The sequence below is a fragment of the Coregonus clupeaformis genome, chromosome 15 (genome assembly GCF_020615455.1).
Source record: "Coregonus clupeaformis isolate EN_2021a chromosome 15, ASM2061545v1, whole genome shotgun sequence".
Lineage (NCBI taxonomy): Eukaryota > Metazoa > Chordata > Actinopteri > Salmoniformes > Salmonidae > Coregonus > Coregonus clupeaformis.
Window position 1 is genome coordinate 36,239,929 of NC_059206.1, and position 21,749 is coordinate 36,261,677.

The window sequence follows — 21,749 nt, forward strand, 5'->3', positions numbered from 1 at the left end:
AAGGCACAACTTCGATTGTTGTTGGGGGGTTTTTTTTCAAAAATTAAAACGTGTCAGTTTGTCACTTTTACGAGGTTGGAGTAATAACATGTTCAATTACTTAAGACATTGGCTCGAATATAGATTGTGCCTTTAGATTTCGAGAAAATTAACAACTAAGGAAGATTGTTTTCACTTCTCTCATTGACTTCTCAAACCCAAACCCCGGCCTGGTCTGTTTGGCAAGCGTTCCCGGAAGTATCGCAACGTTGTGCCTCTGGGTTTAGAAACTCTGTGGTACTAGGTCCTATAAATACCCCAGACTGCGCCATACTGTTATGAACAATAGGTGCCGCCAGGGCCTATACGTCTTGAGCGGAAGAAATACGCCCGCGTACCCAGGTGGGTCCGAGCACACATGACAGGGGCAGCTAGTAACTAACGTTAGCTAGCAAAATAAAATAAGAATATTAGTCAGCTATCTAGCTTATCGACCATGGAGGACCTACCTGCAGATATCAAAGCTTTCCTTCTGAATCACCCATTTTTTGAACTTACGGACGACGGCAAAAAGGTTAATTTCCACTGCACCAAACTTATTTTCACAATATCGTATAGTTTAACTTAATTAACGTTGGCTAGCTAGCTAATAATGTTAGGCTGTATATGCGAATGATGTGAACTACATGACATGTATATGACAGCATTTTGTTTCATCCTTTTTTTTCTTCTTTAGATCAAATGCGTACTCAATGGACATGATTGTCCTTGCAACCTCACAGAGCTCCAGAACTTCACCAAAGGGAAGAAATATCAGAAAATGAGTTCTACTGCAGAGTTCAACTATAGTCAATATGAACCACATGTTGTGCCCAGCTCGAAGCAACCGTAAGTATTGCCCAAGAGTTATACTCTCTCAGTAGTTGACGGTTTAGTGATCGAGGGGGAGCACCTCTTGGCAGATGCCATGATATTGCACCCAAATTCAAGGGGGCTAAACATTCTCCCTATCTCTCTCCAGACCCATCCAGAGTTCTCCAACTGCTGCCACCAATGCAGTGTGGTTATATGACTTCTGTGGTTATCAAGTGCCTGTCTGCCTCAAGTTATGTCCCCACTCTAAACAGTTGTTAGGGTTACTGACCAATTCTGTATGTCTGACCTACAGCAATCATCTCTTCTGCAAGTTGACACTCAGACACATTAATCGCTTGCCACACCACGTCTTACGGCATGTCAATGGGAAGCGGTTCCAAAAAGCGAAGAAGAAATGTCAGTACTTTTTGCCACCCAAAATGTCCTTCCTCCTACCTACACTCAAATGTTAATGCTTCCTTTCCACTCAGTGTTTTTCAACTGATTGTTGATGTGTGTTTTCAGAGGACTTTCGTTCTGCACTTTCAATTTACCAGTGAAGCATCTTTACAATCCATCAGACGTACAGTACCAGTCAAAGGTTTGGACACACCTACTCATTCAAGGGTTTTTCTTGATTTTTTTTTAAAAACAATTTTTACATTGTAGAATAATAGTGAAGACATCAAAACTATGAAACAGCACATATGGAATCATGTAGTGGCGCAGTCCTGAGTGGCGCAGTGGTCTAAGGCACTGCATCGCAGTGCTAACTGTGTCACTAGAGATCCTGGTTCGAATCCAGGCTCTGTCGCAGCCGGCCACGACCGGGAGACTCATGGGCGGCGCACAATTGGCCCAGCGTCGTCCAGGGTAGGGGAGGGAATGGCCGGCAGGGATGTAGCTCAGTTGATAGAGCATGGCGTTTGCAACGCCAGGGTTGTGGGTTCGATTCCCACAGGGGGCCAGTATAAAAAAATATGTAAGTCGCTCTGGATAAGAGCGTCTGCTAAATGACGTAAATGTAAATGTAAATGTAGTAACCAAAGAAAGTGTTAAACAAATCAAAATATATTTGAGATTCTTCAAATAGCCACCCTTTGCCTTGATGACAGCTTTGTACACGTCGCATTCTCTCAACCAGCTTCATGAGGGCGGCAGGTAGTTTAGTGGGTAAGAGCATGGTGCCAATAACCGAAAGGTCGCTGGATCTAATCCCCGAGCCGACTAGGTGAAAAATCTGTCGACGTGCCCTTAAGCAAGGCACTTAACCCTAATTGCTCTGGATAAGAGCATCTGCTAAACATTTAAATGAGGTAGTCACCTGGAATGCATTTCAATTAACAGGCGTGCCTTAAGTTAATTTGTGGAATTTATTTCCTTAATGCGTTTGAGCCAATCCGTTGTGTTGTGACGAGGTATACCGACGAGAGCCCTATTTGGTAAAAGACAAAGTCCATATTGTGTCAAGAACAGCTCAAATAAGCAAAGCGAAACGACAGTCCATCATTACTTTAAGACATGAAGGTCAGTCATTACGGAACATTTCAAGAACATTGAAAGTTTCTTCAAGTGCAGTCGCAAAAACCATCAAGCGCTATGATGAAGCTGGCTCATGAGGACCGCCACAGGAATGGAAGACCCAGCGTTACCTCTACTGCAGAGGATGAGTTCATTAGTTACCAGCCTCAGAAATTGCAGCCCAATAAATGCTTCAGAGTTCAAGTAACAAACATCTCAACATCAACTGTTCAGAGGAGACTGTGTGAATCAGGCCTTCGTGGTCGAATTGCTGCAAAGAAACCACTACTAAACGACACCAATAATAAGAAGAGACCTGCTTGGGCCAAGAAACACGAGCAATGGACATTAGACCGGTGGAAATGTGTCCTTTTGGTCTGGAGTCAAAATGTGAGATTTTTGGTTCCAACCGCCGTGTCTTTGTGAGACGCGGCGTGGGTGAACGGATTATCTCCGCATGTGTAGTTCCCACCGTAAAGCATGGAGGTGTTATGGTGTGGGGGTGCTTTGCTGGTGACACTGCTTTATTTTGAATTCAAGGCACACTTAACCAGCATGGCTATCCCATCTGGTTTGGACTTAGTGGGGCTATCATTTTTGTTTTTCAACAGGACAATGACCCAACACACCTCTTGGCTGGGTAAGGGCTATTTTACCAAGAAGGAGAGTGATGGAGTGCTGCATCAGATGACCTGGCCTCCACAATCCCCCGACCTCAACCCAATTGAGATGGTTTGGGATGAGTCGGACGGCAGAGTGAAGGAAAAGCAGCCAACAAGTGCTAAGCATATGTGGGAACTCCTTCAAGACTGTTGGAAAAGCATTCCAGGTTAAGTTAGTTGAGAGAATGCGAAGAGTGTGCAAAGCTGTCATCAAGGGAAAGGGGGGCTATTTGAAGAATCTGAAATATAAAATATATTTTGATTTAACACTTTTTTTTTTTTTTTTTTTTGGTTACTACATGATTCCATATGTATTTCATAGTTTTGATGTCTTCACTATTGTTCTACAATGTAAAAATAAAGAAGAACCCCTGAATGAGTAGGTGTGTCCAAACTTTTGACTGGTACTGTATGTCTTTAAAATAGAACAACCTGAAACACCACATAGATGGTTGTTTTCACTGTCACCTGTACAGTTTATGAATTGTCTAATCTCTCCCCTAGATGAAGAGTGTGTACAACAGGGGGTGAAGTACATGCCAGCCTGCCTCCAACAGAAGAAGCCCAGAGATGGGGAGAGGGGGCGCAACATCCAGCGGGGGAATGGAGCGTGGGCTCCTGACTCAAGCGACGAGGGTGGCAGCGACTCAGAGGACAGCATGAGTGACCTGTACCCATGTTAGTACCTCAGTCATTTTAATGTGTAAAACAGTCAATTGTGACACTAGCGGTGTCTGAATACACATACTAGCGTACTAAATAGTATGCAAAAAAAATAGATTGAAAGTATGTGAAATTTCAAATTGTACTCCTATTTACATTTTAGTCATTTAGCAGACGTTCTTATCCAGAGCGACTTAAAGTTAGTGAGTGCATACATGTAAATGCGCGATTGCATTGACTCCTGCCATTCGTTCATTTTGGTATAGCCCATTAATTTATCTGATTATCAGCTGCTGTCAAACACGTGAGTCGAAAAAGACGAGTGAATTCTACTAGATCAAACAGCGAAATTAGTATGCAGTTTAAGTATGTAGTGCTTTAGTATGGGTATTCGGACACAGCTAATGTCTGCTGTGGATGTGCTAGAACATACAGAATGTGGATTCAAGTACATTTGATAAATCTGCTTCCTTGCTGGAAGGTGAAAACTAATGTCTTTCTTTTTCTTTCCCTACAGCCACTTTATTCTCTCTGAAAAAGGAGACGGAACAGGGTATGGAGGCGGAAAAAGATGACATTCAAACTGATGATGAGATGGAGATTGATAAACAGGCGCCACAGAAACGCAAGAAGGTCAGATGGCTTAACCCTCACGGAACTGTTTTTTTCCACCGATATTGTTGAGCAGTCTTTCACACAAACAGGTCTGAATGTGGTTGTTGAGTTACTGTAATTAGTAACACCGCTCTCTTTGTATCTTCGACAGGTTCAGGCTGGTGGTTTACAGAAGAAATTCAAGAATCATTACTGTAAAATAAAAGGTTTTAAAGACCATGTTAAAAATGGAAAATAAAGGGGAATGCTGCACTTCTCTATTCGCACCTTGAATTTGTGATATGCTCTCATCCTGTCGGGTGTTGCAAAGTACAGTTGAAGTCAGAAGTTTACATACACTTAGGTTGGAGTCATTAACTCGTTTTTCAACCATTCCACAAACTTCTTAACAAACTAGTTTTGGCAAGTCGGTTAGGACATCTACTTTGCATGACACAAGTAATTTTTCCAACAATTGTTTACAGACTGATTATTTCAGAAGATGCTGGAGGAAACGGGTACAAAAGTATCTATATCCACAGTAAAATGAGTGCTATATCGACATAACATGAAAGGCTGCTCAGCAAGGAAGAAGCCACTGCTCCCCCCAAAAATAGAACCGTTTGGCCATAATGACCATCGTTATGTTTGGAAGAAAAAGGGGGTGCTTGCAAGAGGAAGAACACCATCCCAACCGTGAAGCACGGGGGTGGCAGCATCATGCTGTGGGGGTGCTTCGTTGCAGGAGGGACTGGCGCACTTCACAAAATAGATGGCATCATGAGGAAGGAAAATTATATGGATATATTGAAGCAACATCTCAAGACCTCAATCAGGAAGTTAAAGCTTGGTCGAAAATGGGTCTTCCAAATGGACAATGACCCCAAGCATACTTCCAAAGTTGTGGCAAAATGGCTTAAGGACAACAAAGTCAAGGTATTGGAGTGGCCATCCCAAAACCCTGACCTCAATCCTATAGAAAATGTGTGGGCAGAACTGAAAAAGCATGTGCAAGCAAGGAGGCCTACAAACCTGACTCAGTTACACCAGCTCTGTCAGGAGCAATGGGCCAAAATTCACCCAACTTATTGTGGAAGGCTACCCAAAATGTTTGACCCAAGTTAAACAATTTAAAGGGAATGCTACCAAATACTAATTGAGTGCATGTAAATGTCTGACCTACTGGGAATGTGGTGAAAGAAATAAAAAGCTTAAATAATTATCTCTACTATTATTCTGACATTTCACATTCTTAAAATAAAGTGGTGATCCTAACTGACCTAAGACAGGGCATTTTTACTAGGATTAAATGTCAGGAATTGTGAAAAACTGAGTTTAAATGTATTTGGCTAAGGTGTATATAAACTATCGACTTCAACTGTAGATGCAAACATAAGGCTTCTCCTAGCAGCTAATTATAAATTTTTCTGTCCAATCTTGAGCAAGAGTTGACAGATAACACTACTTCTATAATGTTCCACACAAAAGCATTTTCCAGTCTTGACGTGGATTCTGCTAATGCCCAGCACCAAATGTACATCTTACAGATCCTCTTATCCAGAGCGATTTACAGTAGTGAGTGCTTACATTTTTCATACTTTTTTTTCTTCCATACTGGTCCCGCGTGGGAATCGAACCCACAACCCTATGTAGTCCTATATAGCATCTCAACTACAGGATTCGATGTTCATAATATAGCTCCAATTATGAAAACGTCCCAAATGTACTCACTTTACCATAGAAGATTGTGGAAACGTTTGATAACTGCCAGCTGAGGTATTTGACTAACTGATTGAGAGAACGCGCAAACTTTGGATCTTGTTGTTACTACAAGATCTTTGCTCTTTAGCTTCTGTCGCACAGCGTATGACGTAGGAACAACTGAGGAGACATCTCTCCACATGTCCTGTGTATCTTTGCAGATAATAATTTCGAGTAAATAACAAAGCAACCCTTAACAGATTCGATCGGGGTAAGTGTGCATTTATTTGTGTAGCATATGGTTTCAAATATTCATAGCTACGTTTTCAATGCATGCTTCTTTACCTTCTAGCTAGCTTCCTTGGCTGGCCTCCGCAACGTCAACAAACAAATGGGAGAGGGAACACACAAAGACGACCGTTTAATGCCAATTGTATTCGCACACTGCCTAGTCTAAGTGATGTTTTTTACGTTTTGAAATATTCATCAATTTCTTAATCTTCGTGCTTTTTCTTTGCGGTGATGGACTCGCCTCATAGCCAGCCGTAGCTTTATGTCAGCTAACTATACTGACCAAGCTAGCTAATCGTAAAAAATATATGCGTGCAATGATGATACATGTTGGTCTCATATGGCTATTTATTCCTTGTTACAGGGGAACAAACAATATCAGCCCCACAAATTATCTCCTAAACTGAGAACATTGCCGGGACGCTTCTTTGGGTCCTTGCTCTCCTTAAAAGCTGTTTGCTATGGCAACTTCATCTCCAAGGTTCACGTGGTGTGACTGTCGCAAACACAAGATTCCTGTCAAAGACACCCATGAGCTGTGCCTGCACTGTCTGGGGATCCAGCATGCCAAGGAGGCTGTGCTGGAGTATGGCAAATGCCCCCACTGCGCCAAGATGGACTGGAGCACCTGCATCAACCGCCTCACCAAAGTTCAGGAGATAATGCACCGTGAGAGCCAGCAGAGGAAGCACGAGGCAGCACAGTCTGAAGTTCAACCCAAGCCTGAGACCACCTCAGCTCCCATCAAGGAACCAAAACCAGAAGAAGATCCAGTCCCCACCCTGCCCCCACCTCGGCTCTCTGCTTCCACAGCGGCCCATTCGTCCACCATGCCAGTGTTGTTCACCATCCTCTCCCCACCCCCAGCCCAGGCAGGGGCCAATTCGAGCATCCCAAAAGGCACTTTCCTCTCACAACTTGCTATTCAGCAGTCCGCTGACTCCACCCCGTTCATGAGCCAATCAGGTTCCCACATGCTGACCTCCAGCTCCTGTAAACGACACGGTTTCTCATCGTGCTGCTCCAAACGCTCCAAACGAAGCCGCGGTAGCCACAGGCGGAGACGCTCTCCCTCCTCCTCTTCCTCTTCCGACTGGACCTCTGATGAAGATGACTCCTCCCCCTCTGGAAAGGCAAGGAGGTCTCAGAGGGAGTCGCGGCAAGCTGTCCGGTCAGAGAGGAGGCACGGGGAGCTGGTGGATGTGGTTCAACAGGCTGTCCAGCTACAGTGGGCTGTTCTGGAGAAGCGCATTGAGGCTCTGGAGAGGAGAGGTGCTGAGGCTGTTGTGTTGTTCCCCACTCCAGCCCAAACTATAGATCTTCACGCCTCCATCCCTCAGGCATCCACCTCGTCTCAGGAGGGCGACCAGAGAGAGTTATCCTGCCCTGTCAGCGAGCAGCTGGTGACGGAATCTATCTCCGGGACCATTGTGAAGCAGGAAGAGGATCCGTCCTCCATCTCGTTTGCTTTGAGACCTCTCAGTGATGGAGACCGGGAAGGGGAGGATGCCACTCAGTCAACTGAGGGTCCTATCTCCAAACAGGACTTACTGGAAGCTATGGAGCTTCAGGGCCTCATAGCACGAGCTGCCAAGTATCTTGGCATAAACTTTCCCAGCACACCAACCAGCCCCAGCCCACCAGACCCCACAATGGTGCCAGAGTTTGAGGACCTGGTCCAGAGCTCTTGGCCAAACCCTGCCAGCTCGAAGCCGTACAGGGAGCTGTTCTCTAAGATGTACAGGCTTCACGACTGCCAGTCTCCAGCCTACGACCAGATGCCCCAGGTCAACTGCTTCATGTCGGCCATCTTCCAGGCGGTGAAGCCCACAGAGAACAAGGAGGCGCCGGTGCCAGCTGAGCGTTGGCGTTTCACTGAGACTCTAGTAGAGAGGATGTACCAGACTGCTGGCATGCTTGCCAAGACGGCCAACTACCTGCGCTACCTATCAGACTACCAGAGGAGGCTTCTGCTGGAGATCACTGAGGATCGTCCAGCCCAGCGTTTTGTGGCGGCCCTTAACGAGCTGAAGCTCATTGGCCAGTTCACCCTCCAGCTGTCCTCCCACCAGGCTGAACTGTCTGGAAGGGTCATGGCTGCTTCTGTAGCCATCCGAAGACAGGTCTGGATGGCTAAGACCAACTACACAGACTCTTTGAAAGCCACTGTGGCTGACCTTCCATTTGTGGTCAGTCACACCTTTGGGGTCAGCTCAGCCTCAGGCCCTAGCTCGACTGGAACAGTATGCAAACAGGAACCGTTGTAAAGGCTACATTTGTTACATGTACAAAAAGTGTGAGAAGTATGAACTTTTACATGTGCTGAATAGGGTTGAGACCACTAAATGGTTCACTTGTAGACATGTAAATAGGGAAATATTCTCTATAGTCTTATTGCACTCCAGTTCAATATACCTTTGATAGAATGTTTTTTTTATCAAGGAATTTTGCAACTGTTTTTGAACAGTAGCGTAGTATCTGTATCTTGACTGCATTACAGTACTTTTGACTGCCTGTTCGGTAAACTTCTTCAGAGGTTATGTTGAAAAGTATGTTTCTTGTTCAATATGAGACTTATAGTGCCTTCAGAAAGTATTCACACCGCTTGACTTTTTCCACATTTTGTGTTACAGCCTGAATTTAAAATGGATTACATTGAGATTTTGTGTCACTGGCCTACACACAATATCCCATAATGTCAAAGTGGAATTGTTGTACTTTTATTTTTTTACAAATTCATAAAAAATGAAAGCTGAAATGTCTTGAGTCAATAAGTATTCAACCCCTTAGTTATGGCAACCCTAAATAAGTTCAGGAGTAATAAGTTGCATGGATTCACTTTGTGTGTAATAATAGTGTTTAACATTAGTTTTGAATGACTACCTCATCTCTGTACCCCACACAAACAATTATCTGTAAGGTCCCTCAGTCGAGCAGTCAATTTCAAACACAGATTTAACCATAAAGACCAGGGAGGTTTTCCAATGCCTCGCAAAGAAGGGCACCTCTTGGTAGATGGGTAAAAAAAAGAAAAGCAGACGTTGAATACCGCTTTGAGCATGGTGAAGTTATTAATTACACTTTGGATGGTGTATCAATACACCCAGTCACTACAAAGATACAGGCGTCCTTCCAAACTCAGTTGCCGGAGAGGAAGGAACCGCTCAGGGATTTCACCGTGAGGCCAATGTTGACTTTAAAACAGTTACAGAGTTTAATGGCTGTGATAGGAGAAAACTGAGGATGGATCAACAACATTGTAGTTACTCCTCAATACTAAGCTAATTGACAGAGTGAAAAGAAAGCCTGTACAGAATAAAAATATTCCAAAACATGCATCCTGTTTGCAACAAGGCACTAAAGTAATACTGCAAAAAAATGTGGCAAAGCAATTTACTTTTTGTCCTGAATACAAAGTGTTATTTTTCATGATTTGTTTTAAACACATTTTAGAATTTTTCTTCCACTTTGACAATAGAGTATTTTGTGTAAATCGTTGATAAAATCAGACAATTAAATCCATTTTAATCCCACTTTTTAACACAACAAAATGTGGAAAAAGTAAAGAGGTGTAAATACTTTATGAAGGCACTGTATGATAGATATCATTCAATCAATTTCAATCAATCAATTTTATTTTATATAGCCCTTCTTACATCAGCTAATATCTCGAAGTGCTGTACAGAAACCCAGCCTAAAACCCCAAACAGCTAGTAATGCAGGTGTAGAAGAAGTATTCATTACTTTTCTGTCCACTACCTCACTCCTGCAGAAATTCTGTGATTGCATAAACAGTATAATAAAAGTGCACCAATATTCTCCTCTGGTTTTGTATTTATTGTGAAAATAGTCAATATTTTGTTACTGTTGAATAGTAAAATGTCACCTCATCTTCCTCATAGAGCATAACAAATAAATGTCTGTAGCATGCCAGTATTGAGTCACGTTGAAGATTGTTTACATGTAGGTGTTTTTTGTCATGCTGCTTGATACACTACAGTAGGCAATATTTATAATCTCAATTTAAAATGTTCTCAGCTATAAGTGTTTACATGAGCAAACCTATAAACATGGCAAAATGACGAACCCCCTCGATCAGTATACGTGGCATACAGCGCTCTGTAGACCAATGCTGCGTTCCAGTACTAGTCGGAACTAAGAAACTCAGTCATTTTCGACTTGCTAACTGGTTGAACGCGGCGCGTGTATAACTACAACCACGTAGTAAATAGGGCAATTCAGAGATTCCTAGTTCCGATTAGGACATGAACGCTGCAAAACTAGGGGCTATAGTCGCAACGCGAAGCATTGTGGGGCAGAGGCGCCTATGAGACAGGCAAGAATTGCTGAAGTAAATATCGGAGGCAGAGGAGTGCTACATTAGCTAATATTACCTTCACATTGATACCGTATAGCACTAAGCCTCAGTATCGTTAGACATGGGGCAGGAGGAGCTCATGAGTCAAGCCGAAGATGTGGCGGACCAGGTAACTTCCTTGTTTCTCAGGCTACAGTTAGTTGTTAGCTAGCTAGCTAATGGTACCTTACAGTCAGATTCAAAGGAAAAGCAGGTTCTAAAGTAACAGTACCTAGCGAGCAAGCCACAGCTGCTTGAGTGAGGGACTCGTTATAGCTTGCTGGCTAATATTACTTGCACAACTAGCTATCTACACGCATTATGTGCTGCTATTGTAACACCTAGCGACATGGTTTGTCAACTAACGTTATCAAACGTTAGCTAGTATCATGTAGCTAATAGCTAATGACTGCAGCAATAATAAAGTGCACAAATGATTGTGCACTTGTGCTTCTTCTACTTGTAGCCAGAGCCATAAATACATGGTTCTGGTTGTACTGTTAGCTATCTAGTTGCCGGCCTGCAAATATTAAAAATCATAATGTCCGGTTAGCTAATGGAACTCTGGCCACACAGTAAGAAACGATAGTTGACGTTAAGTTACCAAGCAAACTAACGTTAGTTGACTGTACTGTAAGTTACCTAGTTGATAAATCTTGTATTGCTAATTCTGGTGGCCTTCCAAACTAATTGGTCAATCAGTGGCAGTGTCTCATAAATGAATCCCACACTGCAAAATGTGTGTTTGTAAACCTGGACGCCATAGGTTTTATGGCAAGTCATGTCCTATTTAGTCCTATTTAGTATTAATCACATTCCCATTGTGAAATGGTACTGTGATTGCCCAATAATGTGTTGGGCTTACATTGCCAACAACAACATGATGGGCTTTGCAGCTTACATCTTGTGGCCTGGGCCTGTTACATGTGGTTGGTTCTATTTAAAAAGTATCTTCACCTTTATTTAACCAGGAAGGCCAGTTGAGAACAAGTTCTCATTTACAACTGTGACCTGGCCAAGATAAAGCAAAGCAGTGCGATTTTAAAAACAACAACAACACAGAGTTACATATGGGATAAACAAAAACGTACAGTCAATAACACAATAGAAAAATTGAAAATCTATATACAGTGTGTGCAAATGTAGTAAGTTATGGAGGTAAGGCAATAAATAGGCCATAGTGCAAAATAATTACAATTTAGTATTAACACTGGAGTGATAGATGTGCAGAAGATGATGTGCAAATAGAGATACTGGGGTGTAAATTAGCAAAATAAATAACAATATGGGGATGAGGTAGTTGGGTGGGTTGATTACAGATGGGCTGTGTACAGGTGCAGTGATCGGTAAGCTGCTCTGACAACTGATGCTTAAAGTTAGTAAGGGAGATAAGAGGCTCCAGCTTCAGAGATTTTTGCAGTTGGTTCCAGTCAATTGTTTACATGTGGTTGGTTCTATTGAATTGTTTACATGTGGTTGGTTCTATTGAATTGTTCCATCTTTTTTAGCTGAAATGCAAAGAACTGTGCACATTCTGACATACCCCTCCCCCACCAACCACCACACTCACTTCTTATAATGGTGTGTGTGTTGTGTAATGTATAGGTCAGAAAATTTGAACATTATGTTCTTGTATGCCCCTACAGTAGGTCTAGCTTGTTGTCCTGTGGATAAAATTGCATTCCCCTTCAAATGCTCTGGTCTATAAGGGGACAGTGTCAAGAACCCCATAGTTCAGGTTACATGTATAAGTGTTACCAGTATGAAGATTACATAGGAAGTCATATAATGCAAGCCCTCTATTTCCTTTGATAGGAAGTTATAATATTTCAAGACCCGTGCTATTTCAAATCGCTCTAGCCTATAGCCTAGCTCTATCCATGTGAGCTTTTTCTGTTTGCTAGGCCTGTTTTTCTTTACACAGTTGACATACCCTAAGAATTATAAATTATAATACAATAGGATCTCTATGGGTGTAACCTAGTCTTGCTACTTTTGTGAAAACTTTATTGAATTAGCACCAGCTAATACCACATTTTTGGTTTACCCCCAGGTATATGACATGCCCAAGTCCGCTGTCCACCCCTTTTGGCATTTAAGCATTGCTGTAAAATAGCCTAAATCTCGAAATGTACACCTCTTAAATTGCTGTGCCATGAAACATGGCTTAAGGTAGGCCTGCCCTACACTTTCAAAGGCACATTTTAACAAGGCAGCACTTCACTAATAAGCTCTAAGAGAACAGTTCTAGTCTAATGTAGGCTACTCCACTATGCTCCATATCTAGGCTGTTACAACTCCTCTGATTGGCTGCTATGCCCTCATGTGCCTCTATGAATGGGCAAGTTTGTTTTTCATGGCTCGGTGCCCCGGGTGGGCAGATTCTGTACATTTTAGACCTTTCCATTGGTCCTTAAGTGAAATCTCCACCCACCCGGGGCACCGGGCCATGCAAAACGAACTCGCCCACTGACATGTGGGAGTTGTTGAACTGTGATAGGCCACCAAGACCAGGCAGTGCTGATGTGGACTGTATGGTGGGAGGGGTTGTGGGATGATTACTGTTCTTCTGCTGTACTTTAGTAGGTAGAAGATGATCAGTTCCAATGTATTGGAGGGAAGCCAACATAATGGAGGTTTAGTGAATGTAGGGCAGTTGCTTTTTGTTGCAGTCTAAGTGAGCAGGGGTTTATTTCACACATAGTGGTCGCAAGGGCCAATAACCTGACACAGGATATTTGGATTAGCAGAATTGAAAGAAGTTTGTAGCCTAGTACTTTACTACTTTGAGACTGACACGAAGCAGGGTGCTTTTCTATAAGAGGCTGTTTTAGTCCAACTTACCAATAAATATCCCCTCTTCTTACCCCACCCCATTCCCTGCTGAAATACCACCAGCTGTCCAACGCTCTTGTCTATTGTCCCATATTGCTTCTGGAATGCCCTTGCATGTAATCTCCCATAGGTTTTCAGTATATTTATTTCCATGTCCCCAATCAGGGAAAGCCAGAATGAGGATTCGCGCTCAGGCTAGAATTAATGGTGGCCGGTGCATAGGAGAAAAAAATATCTATAGAGTTCAAAAAGGTACTCAAACCATGAAAAGGAATAACCCAAAAAAATTATATACTTAATTTAATCCATGCTCGAAATAATACAAAGGGTAAAGGTCAAAGGTGCTATACAGTGCATTCGGAAAGTATTCAGACCCCTTTTTCCACATTTTGTTACGTTACAGCCTTATTCTACAATGGATAAAATACAATTCTCATCAATCTACACAAAATACCCCATAATGGCAAAGCAAATTTATTAAAAATATAGAACAGAAATGAGAAACATTAGTTAGTTAGCATTTCTCCTTTGCCAAGATAATCCATCCACATGACAGGTGTGGCATATCAAGAAGCTGATTAAACAGCATGATCATTACACAGGTGCACCTTGGGCTGGGGATAATAAAAGGCCTCTCTAAAATGTGCAGTTTTGTCACACAACACAATGCCACAGATGTCTCAAGATTTGAGGGAGCGTGCAATTGGCATGCTGACTGCAGGAATGTCCACCAGAGCTGTTGCCAGATAATTGAACGTTCATTTCTCTACCATAAGCCGCATCCAACGTCATTTTAGAGAATTTGGCAGTACGTCCAACCTGCCTCACAACCGCAGACCACACCAGCCCAGGACACTTGTCATGTGGGCGAGCGGTTTGTAGATGTCAACATTGTGAACAGAGTGCCCCATGGTGGGGTTATGGTATGGGCAGGCATAAGCTACGGACAACAAACACAATTGCATTTTATTGATGGCAATTTGAATGCACAGAAATACGTGATGAAATCTGGAGGCCCATTGTGAGGCCTACTTATTTTAAGGTATCTGTGACCCAGTCATGTGAAATTCATAGATTAGGGCCTAATGAATTTATTTCAATTGACTGATTTTGAACTGTAACTCAACAAAATCTTTGAAATTGTTGCATGTTGCGTTAATATTTTTGGTCATTATAGATGGATACAATACTCAGTACAAAGCTCAGAGAGGGCGGGGCAGGGGGACGGCTGGTGCGTCTACACAACATTACAAAAAATATGCACGGTCCAATTCCTCATTTAGACCTTGGGGGTGTAGAGTTTTTAAATAGAAGATCCATGTCCTTATTCACCCTGTTTTACTGTCAATGCTAGTACCTGCTGTAATGTCCTTGTACTGTATCCCAAATGTAGGCCTAAATGGCCCTTTCTCGCTCTCTCTCTCTCCCAGTTCTTGCGGGTCACGAAGCAGTACCTGCCTCACCTGGCTCGGCTGTGTCTAATCAGCACCTTTCTGGAGGACGGCATACGCATGTGGTTCCAGTGGAATGAGCAGAAGGAGTACATCGAGGCCACGTGGGGCTGCGGTTACTTCCTGGCCACCTGCTTCGTGCTGCTCAACCTCACAGGACAGCTCGGTGAGCAAGGCTGGGATCAGCAGCCCGTTTGTCATCAATGTAAAGATAGAACAATCTGCATGGGTCCATCCATGCATGGATTGAAAAAGCCTGCTCATGAAGTCTCTCAAGTGCCTTTTAGCCTAGGAGTATGAAAAATGTGTGCACTCGCTAAATGTAAGTCGCTCTGGATAAGAGCGTCTGCTAAATTACTCAAATGTGAAAAATGAGTAAGGTTAATCTGTGTTTGTGCCAAAGCCCCACGATGTGTTGTCATTCATTTACTATTGGCTAATTTGAATCGGTAGTGTGGTGTGGGCCGTGAATGATGACCCATACTGTGTTTGAAGGCTGGGGAAATATACAGGGGTTGAAATAAGTGGGAATGCCACCCCTTTTGGGGAAGATGGGGTATAGACCGTTGTGCCGGTTCAATTGGATGAATTTCTGCAATCCTAACTGTCCGTGATTTTTTTTCGCTCCAACAGGTGGCTGTGTCCTTATCCTCAGTAGACATTTTGTACAGTATGCCTGCTTTGGATTATTTGGAATCATAGCTTTACAGGTGAGGAAATATATAATCTATTGGTATTGCATTTCATGCAGCCTTCTGTGATTTTTGGGCTGACAGAACTCAAATGGTTTACAGCCTAACGATAGCTATGTTCATGAATTTCTGGCTGTGTAATATTTCATGCTGAATTTGTTTTTATTTTCTCTAGACGGTTGCATACAGTATTTTATGGGATATAAAATTTCTGATGAGGTAGGTCTCCCATTAAGTTTATGAATATGTTTACATATTAAATTGAAAATGTACAATTGACTTAAGTCTCTCTTCCATTACTTTACCAATTACACTCACCAGCCAGTTTATTAGGTACAGGGTTAGGGTTTAATACTGGGTCGGACCCCCCTTTGCCTCTAGAACAGCCTGAATTCTTCAGGGCATGGATTTTACAAGTCGGAAACGTTCCACAGGGATGTTGGTCCATACTAAAGCGATGGCATCACGCAGTTGCTGCAGATTGGACGGCGGTACACCACCGCCACCAGCCTGTACCGTTGAAACCAGGCAAGCTGGCTCCATGGACTCATGCTGCTTACGCCAAATCCTGACTCTGCCATCAGCATGATGCAACAGGAACCGGGATTCGTTGGACCACGCAATGTTTTTTCACTCCTCAATTCTCCAGTGTTGGTGATCAGCGTGCCCACTGGAGCTGCTTCTTGTTGTTTTTAGCTTATTGGAGTGTACCTAATAAACTTGCCAGTGAGTGTATATGACAGTGTTTTAAAACCTTGGGTACATTTTCCTGTCTGTCTGTCCCACTAATTCTATACTCCTATATGTTGGAACTATGTATCCTCTTACGCCCTGTCCTCTCCTTCCCTCGCTCTCCTCTCTCAGGAACCTTGCCCTGGGCGGTGGACTCCTGCTGTTACTAGCGGAGTCGCGTTCAGAAGGGAAGAGCATGTTCGCTGGCGTCCCCTCCATGGGAGAGAGCTCGCCAAAGCAGTACATGCAGCTGGGAGGGAGAGTCCTGCTGGTGCTCATGTTCATGACCCTGCTGCACTTTGACCCCAGCTTCTTCTCGGTGAGTAGACCACACCACCCTGCCTCTATAGTGCCACTCAGGCGGGACTATAGTTAAAGAGGCGAAAAAGCAGTATTATGCATTTTCTCATAAGTATGCAGAGATCAAACTGAGTTTGCATTTGGGGTGTTTTTTGAAGATTATGCACTGTTCTCTCTGTCAAATATCGAAATACCAAACAAGACTAAGTGCTGTATTCATTTAGACAGGTTCTGATGCAACTGTTGTACAGTGGCATTGGTGGTTCAGACTCCTAACCCATGTGTCCCTCTCCACTCACCCAGATCCTCCAGAACATGGTGGGCACGGCCCTCATCATCCTGGTAGCCATCGGCTTCAAGACCAAGCTGGCAGCCCTGACCCTGGTAATATGGCTGCTGGCCATCAACGTCTACTTCAACGCCTTTTGGGCGGTGCCCGCCTACAAGCCCATGCACGACTTCCTCAAGTACGACTTCTTCCAGACCACGTCCGTCATCGGAGGGCTGCTGTTGGTCGTAGCACTGGGGCCCGGCGGGGTGTCCATGGATGAGAAGAAGAAGGAGTGGTAGGAAGAGGGGGATACACACTTTTCTGGCCTACTACTTCCACAGCAACCTTCCCTCCGCCACTCTCTCTCTCTTCTTTTCTTTATTTCACATTTTGTTTTTCAGCTGCTGTTTTGAGTTCAATACGGTTGATACTGGATTTTTTTATATACCTATTTATGGCCCCTTTATTTTGAGGCAAGAAAAACCCCCAGCTGATTTTGAATAAATTATCAAAGTGCAAGGAAACTAATTCATGAGTTACAGGTGGAGTTTTAAAAAGTTCTGTGTTGCAGACGGTATGAATATCACAATGTATTTGTGGATGTTACCATAACCTTTCAGAAATAACCAGTTTTTTGTGAATAGCCAAGAAACCAGTGAAGTGGTAAAGGTGTATCATCAGTTTGATTGAATATGAAAACACCAATATTTTCCTGCTTGGATGTTGGACTATCTGTGACTTGCTCATCATATCAATCCTGTGACCGCAGGCACTGAATACGATACGATTCTCCCTCACTCTAGGTTGCCATCTTCCCCTCTGGATGATTTGCTGGGGATGTGTACATTGTATACTACTATTCAAAATGGTGGATTGAAGTGTGCTTGATTTAATGTTGAAACACAATTGCTACCACCTGAAATCCTTTTGGGCACTTTTACTGTATGTCTTGCGCAAATGCCTAGTAAAAACTAGTAACTGTATTTTAACAAGGCAATAGGGGGAGCTCAACATTTTGTAAAACACCATATTCTACAATCTAGAGAAGCAAGCAGAACTGGACAGTCAGTGATCACCCAGACTTTGTATTTGCTCATGTTTTTGCTCTATACTGTTTAAGAAAAGAGAAATATTAAGTATTGATTTTCAGAAGTTTATATTGTATTTTTGAGTATTTGTTTTGTTTTTCCGAGATCATGGCATAGAAATAAAAATAAATCTATTTGCTCTGTCATCTTGATCTCAAAATGGGCCTTTTATTTTATCTGTGTTTTTATAATTTAGATGTATTTATTAGTTTTAATTAATTAGTCCAGGGTTTCTTAAACTATGGTTTGGGACCCAGAGTGGGCCGTGAGCGGTGGGTCGCGCATGAGTAAACATTTTATAATCGCACACTATTTCTTCTTAATTTGGGTCGTTCGAGGACAGTCAATTTGTCATTTGGTTCTCTAGTTGAAAAAGTTTAAGAACCTCTGAATTAGTTTATTAAGCTCTGGCTAAACTCACAACCAGGGTGGGACTTCTTCCTTTTCTGCTGCGCCCATTTGTTGACCCTCCAAAGGCAAAGTCGCGTTTTCATTGGCTGTTGGTGCACACGAATTTTGACCAAATCAAGTGCCAAATACATTTGCAGACGCACTCGGTTAATCGTGGATAGTGGTGAAAACAGTCGAGGGAGAGCGAGACCTCGTCATTTTCCCAGTGAAGGTTTTAGAACGGTAAATATAGATATAATTGTAAAATGTCACTATTGTACATGTATGTGTTAGTCATGTCGAAGCGATAGCTAAGGATCATATCGTGATTGCTGCTGATTGTTGAGAAGTCCATGGCAGCTAGCTACGTACGGATTCGAATGGAACAGTTATTTCAGTGAAGCATGTTAGATAGCTAAATAATAATAGTATAAGCTTAGTGGTCAAGAGCGTTGTGCCAGTAACCGAAAGGTCGCTGGTTCTAATCCCCGAGCCGACTAGGTGAAAAATCTGCCGATGTGCCCTTGAGCAAGGCACTTAACCCTAATTGCTCCTGTAAATCGCTCTGGATAAGAGCGTCTGCTAAATGACTAAAAATGTAAATGTAAAACATGCGTGGTTTATATCAGTGCGTATTGAGTGCAAGCATTTGGCTCCTGCTCTGCATTTAATTATTTCCAGGTGTTTGTAACCAATAGTCATTGTAATGCAAGCTTCTATAATGATATTCTCACAGGCAAATGGCTGGATGTCATCTTCCTCCCACTTTCAATCCTGCATCCAGTCTTATGAATAAGCCAGTATGTTCAGGATAGAAGTAGCAGACTAAGCTCAAATTTCCTTCACTGTGGAGTTTAGTCAGCAAGGATAGAAGATGCTTTGGAGTTTTCAGTCATGTTATGATGATGCTTTGGAGTCACTCAATTTGTATGGATGCATTGTTATTGTATGACTCCAATGTATTTTCTATATTAAAAATGATGTATTTTCTTTATATAATGCGCCCCAGATACATCTAAAGGCACATCATGTCTAAAGGCACAGTGGTTCTGGCCTACAGTGGAGGACTGGACACCTCCTGTATCTTGGTGTGGTTGAAGGAAGAAGGATATGATGTCATCACATACTTGGTAAGGGACAAGCCCAAGGAAGTATCTGTGGGACAAGTGTGTGTGCGACAGGTGGGGGCAATATAACTTGGAGTTGGTCAGCACACAGCCATCCAGTTGGTGGGGTGCTCTTGTTTATTGTACATCAGCCTATTAGAGTCTAAATATTTCACTGGTGTCCTGGTCATGGCAGCTGAAACCCCAATGAATGTTAATTTGATGCAGTTCTAGAAAGGATGGATACATTTTGCCTCGTAATGTGTTAACCACCACAAGAGTGCTATCTGTCTGCATAAAGCTTGTGCAAAACTGGCTGGATTAATTTTTTGCCCTTAGGCCAGTTCAGAACTCTTCATTCAGTGGCTGGCTAAAGAAAGGGGTGCAAGGGTACTGCGCCTCCTGTTGGTGTTGGGATTAATCATTTGGAGGGAGGGAGAATAGAAAGATGGGCACTGTACCAATGGGTAACCTGTTTTTCTTGTTGAAATTCCTAAAGTATGTCTGCTCTTGTGTTATGTTGTGATAGAAAACCTCTATAAAAACAAGCAGCCAAACAAGCAGTCTGAAGACCACAGAGGCAGACATAGGCATACCTCAGTTACGTAGAACAATGGCTTGTTCCAACAACAACAAAAAAGTTGGGGGTTGTGTTTTAGGCTTGGGCGGGATCCAGATTTTCATACATCATACTGTTCTTCTGCTATCCTGGGATTTACGGGTATTACTGGCATGGCATGTAAGGGGGTGCTAAAAACGAACAAAAAGCCCATTGGGTGTCTTTTACCCGAATGCTAACACAATTAGTATAGCTAATAGCCATTTTTGGTGAGTGTGGACATTTACAAGTGAAAGTGAACGAGAGAAATTGTGCAAATTAACAAAGTTGTGATTTTTATTTATTTATTTAACCTTTATTTAACTAGGCAAGTCGGTTAAGAACAAATTCTTATTTACAATGACGGCCTACACCGGCCAAACCCGGACGACGCTGGGCCAATTTTGCCCCACCCTATGGGATTCCCAATCATGATGCATGCTTGGGCACCAAAACAGCAAAGAACCCTCCGTTTGCCTGCTCACTCCGCACCTAATTTTCCCGACTGAGCTGGGATTCGAACCAGTAACCCAAACCCTTGTCCTTAGATGTCTTGTTATCTATTCTACTTTGGTTGGATTTGTTAAATCTTACTTTATGAGTTACCGGAAAGAGAAAAACACATTTGTTAATCTCAGCAGAAATCCCTCCATGATATTCATGGAGCAGCACTCCATGAACTGCTAGACTGTGTGGAAGCATGTCAGTTGCATCGGCTCAATGGACGTGATCTGAATGTTAAAATGGTGGGTGATGGGACTTCAGAAGCAAGCAATGGCTTAGGTCCCTGGGGAGATAGACCGGGGATGAAGACACAGGAAATTATGTGGAGACTGGATACAGTAAATTAATTATGAACCATTTAATTGTGTTTCTGTGCAAAGCTTTGTTGCACAGATGGGGTTTTTGGTTTGCTCGTGTTTCTTGACTTTAATAGGGATGTTGACATGGTTTGCTTTCGATTGAGGCTGTGACAAGGTCTGTTGTCATGGCAACCAGGGCTCTGATTTCCTGACTTTAAGTGCTTTGTAAACATGATAATGAAGTTTGGAGAACATGACCAATTTCTACCTTTTTCACTGAAACACTTTTCTCTGAACAGCACATAACAGCTGTGGTATGCTATTTTAGGCACCAGTTGATTAGTTGTAACTAAAACTCTCTTGCAGGCTAATATTGGACAAGAAGAGGACTTTGATGCTGCAAAGAAGAAAGCAGAGCGTCTTGGAGCAAGGAAGGTAAAAAGCCTGAGCTGTCATGACATTGGGAAGACAAAGTAGCATAGTGGTATGGAAGACACGGCTGGAACATTCTGTTCTGACTTGTCTTAGTGTAGACCAAATTTTTGCAATGGCAAAGTTGATTTTGTTAAGGTAAAAGAGGAGACTAGGATCGGGTCGAGGTAAACGTTTTAATACAGAGATTTTGGGGTACAGGTAGTCGTGAAAATGCAAAGGTTGATAGCACCAGAGGCTAAAAAGCCAAGGCCAATAGCATTGTGGCTAAAAAAGCATGTCTAAAAGGAGATCATTATTCTGAGTCTCAAGATTATATAGTCATTCTGAGTTACGTATACATGCATTATTACAGAAACGGATACAAATTCCAATTGAAAATGAGAACAGTGAGACATTTGCTACTTTGGGTACAGAGAGTGATGTTG

The 21,749-nt window shown here is 42.7% G+C and overlaps 4 protein-coding genes across 4 annotated transcripts in view; all 4 read left to right on the forward strand.

Moving 5' to 3' along the window:
* The first annotated feature begins 298 nt into the window (after positions 1-298).
* surf2 (surfeit 2) lies at positions 299-4,551 on the forward strand. The gene is made up of 6 exons (XM_041898351.2): positions 299-553; positions 716-867; positions 1,148-1,251; positions 3,522-3,695; positions 4,198-4,313; positions 4,447-4,551. The coding sequence occupies exons 1-6, from the start codon at positions 476-478 to the stop codon at positions 4,531-4,533; spliced, it is 711 nt and encodes a 236-aa protein (XP_041754285.2). The 5' UTR covers positions 299-475; the 3' UTR covers positions 4,534-4,551.
* Positions 4,552-6,155: 1,604 nt separating this feature from the next.
* On the forward strand, positions 6,156-8,911 carry LOC121583322. Its single transcript, XM_041899501.2, has 2 exons — positions 6,156-6,246; positions 6,631-8,911. The coding sequence occupies exon 2, from the start codon at positions 6,728-6,730 to the stop codon at positions 8,531-8,533; it is 1,806 nt and encodes a 601-aa protein (XP_041755435.2). The 5' UTR covers positions 6,156-6,246; positions 6,631-6,727; the 3' UTR covers positions 8,534-8,911.
* A 1,640-nt stretch (positions 8,912-10,551) lies between these two features.
* On the forward strand, positions 10,552-18,053 carry LOC121582505 (surfeit locus protein 4-like). The gene is made up of 6 exons (XM_041898353.2): positions 10,552-10,753; positions 14,889-15,075; positions 15,543-15,619; positions 15,777-15,820; positions 16,466-16,652; positions 16,937-18,053. Exons 1-6 carry the CDS (start codon positions 10,706-10,708, stop codon positions 17,201-17,203), a joined length of 810 nt encoding a protein of 269 aa, XP_041754287.2. The 5' UTR covers positions 10,552-10,705; the 3' UTR covers positions 17,204-18,053.
* A 290-nt stretch (positions 18,054-18,343) lies between these two features.
* Positions 18,344-21,749, forward strand: part of LOC121582504 (argininosuccinate synthase) — a 46,750-nt gene continuing 43,344 nt past the window's right edge. The window contains exons 1-3 of the mRNA XM_041898352.2: positions 18,344-18,625; positions 19,392-19,512; positions 21,256-21,324. Coding sequence (XP_041754286.2) covers positions 19,411-19,512; positions 21,256-21,324 — 171 coding nt within the window. The 5' untranslated portion in view covers positions 18,344-18,625; positions 19,392-19,410. The remainder of the gene's footprint in view (positions 18,626-19,391; positions 19,513-21,255; positions 21,325-21,749) is intronic.

Bases quoted from the DNA above. Each gene is read 5' to 3' on its own strand.
- LOC121583322 (XM_041899501.2), top strand. From the start codon at position 6,728: ATGGCAACTTCATCTCCAAGGTTCACGTGGTGTGACTGTCGCAAACAC.
- LOC121582505 (XM_041898353.2), top strand. From the start codon at position 10,706: ATGGGGCAGGAGGAGCTCATGAGTCAAGCCGAAGATGTGGCGGACCAG. The intron at 10,754-14,888 runs GTAACTTCCTTG...TCTCTCTCCCAG, and splicing joins CCGAAGATGTGGCGGACCAG to TTCTTGCGGGTCACGAAGCA. The intron at 16,653-16,936 runs GTGAGTAGACCA...CCACTCACCCAG, and splicing joins TTGACCCCAGCTTCTTCTCG to ATCCTCCAGAACATGGTGGG.
- surf2 (XM_041898351.2), top strand. From the start codon at position 476: ATGGAGGACCTACCTGCAGATATCAAAGCTTTCCTTCTGAATCACCCA. The intron at 1,252-3,521 runs GTCAGTACTTTT...TCTCTCCCCTAG, and splicing joins CCAAAAAGCGAAGAAGAAAT to ATGAAGAGTGTGTACAACAG. The intron at 4,314-4,446 runs GTCAGATGGCTT...TATCTTCGACAG, and splicing joins CGCCACAGAAACGCAAGAAG to GTTCAGGCTGGTGGTTTACA.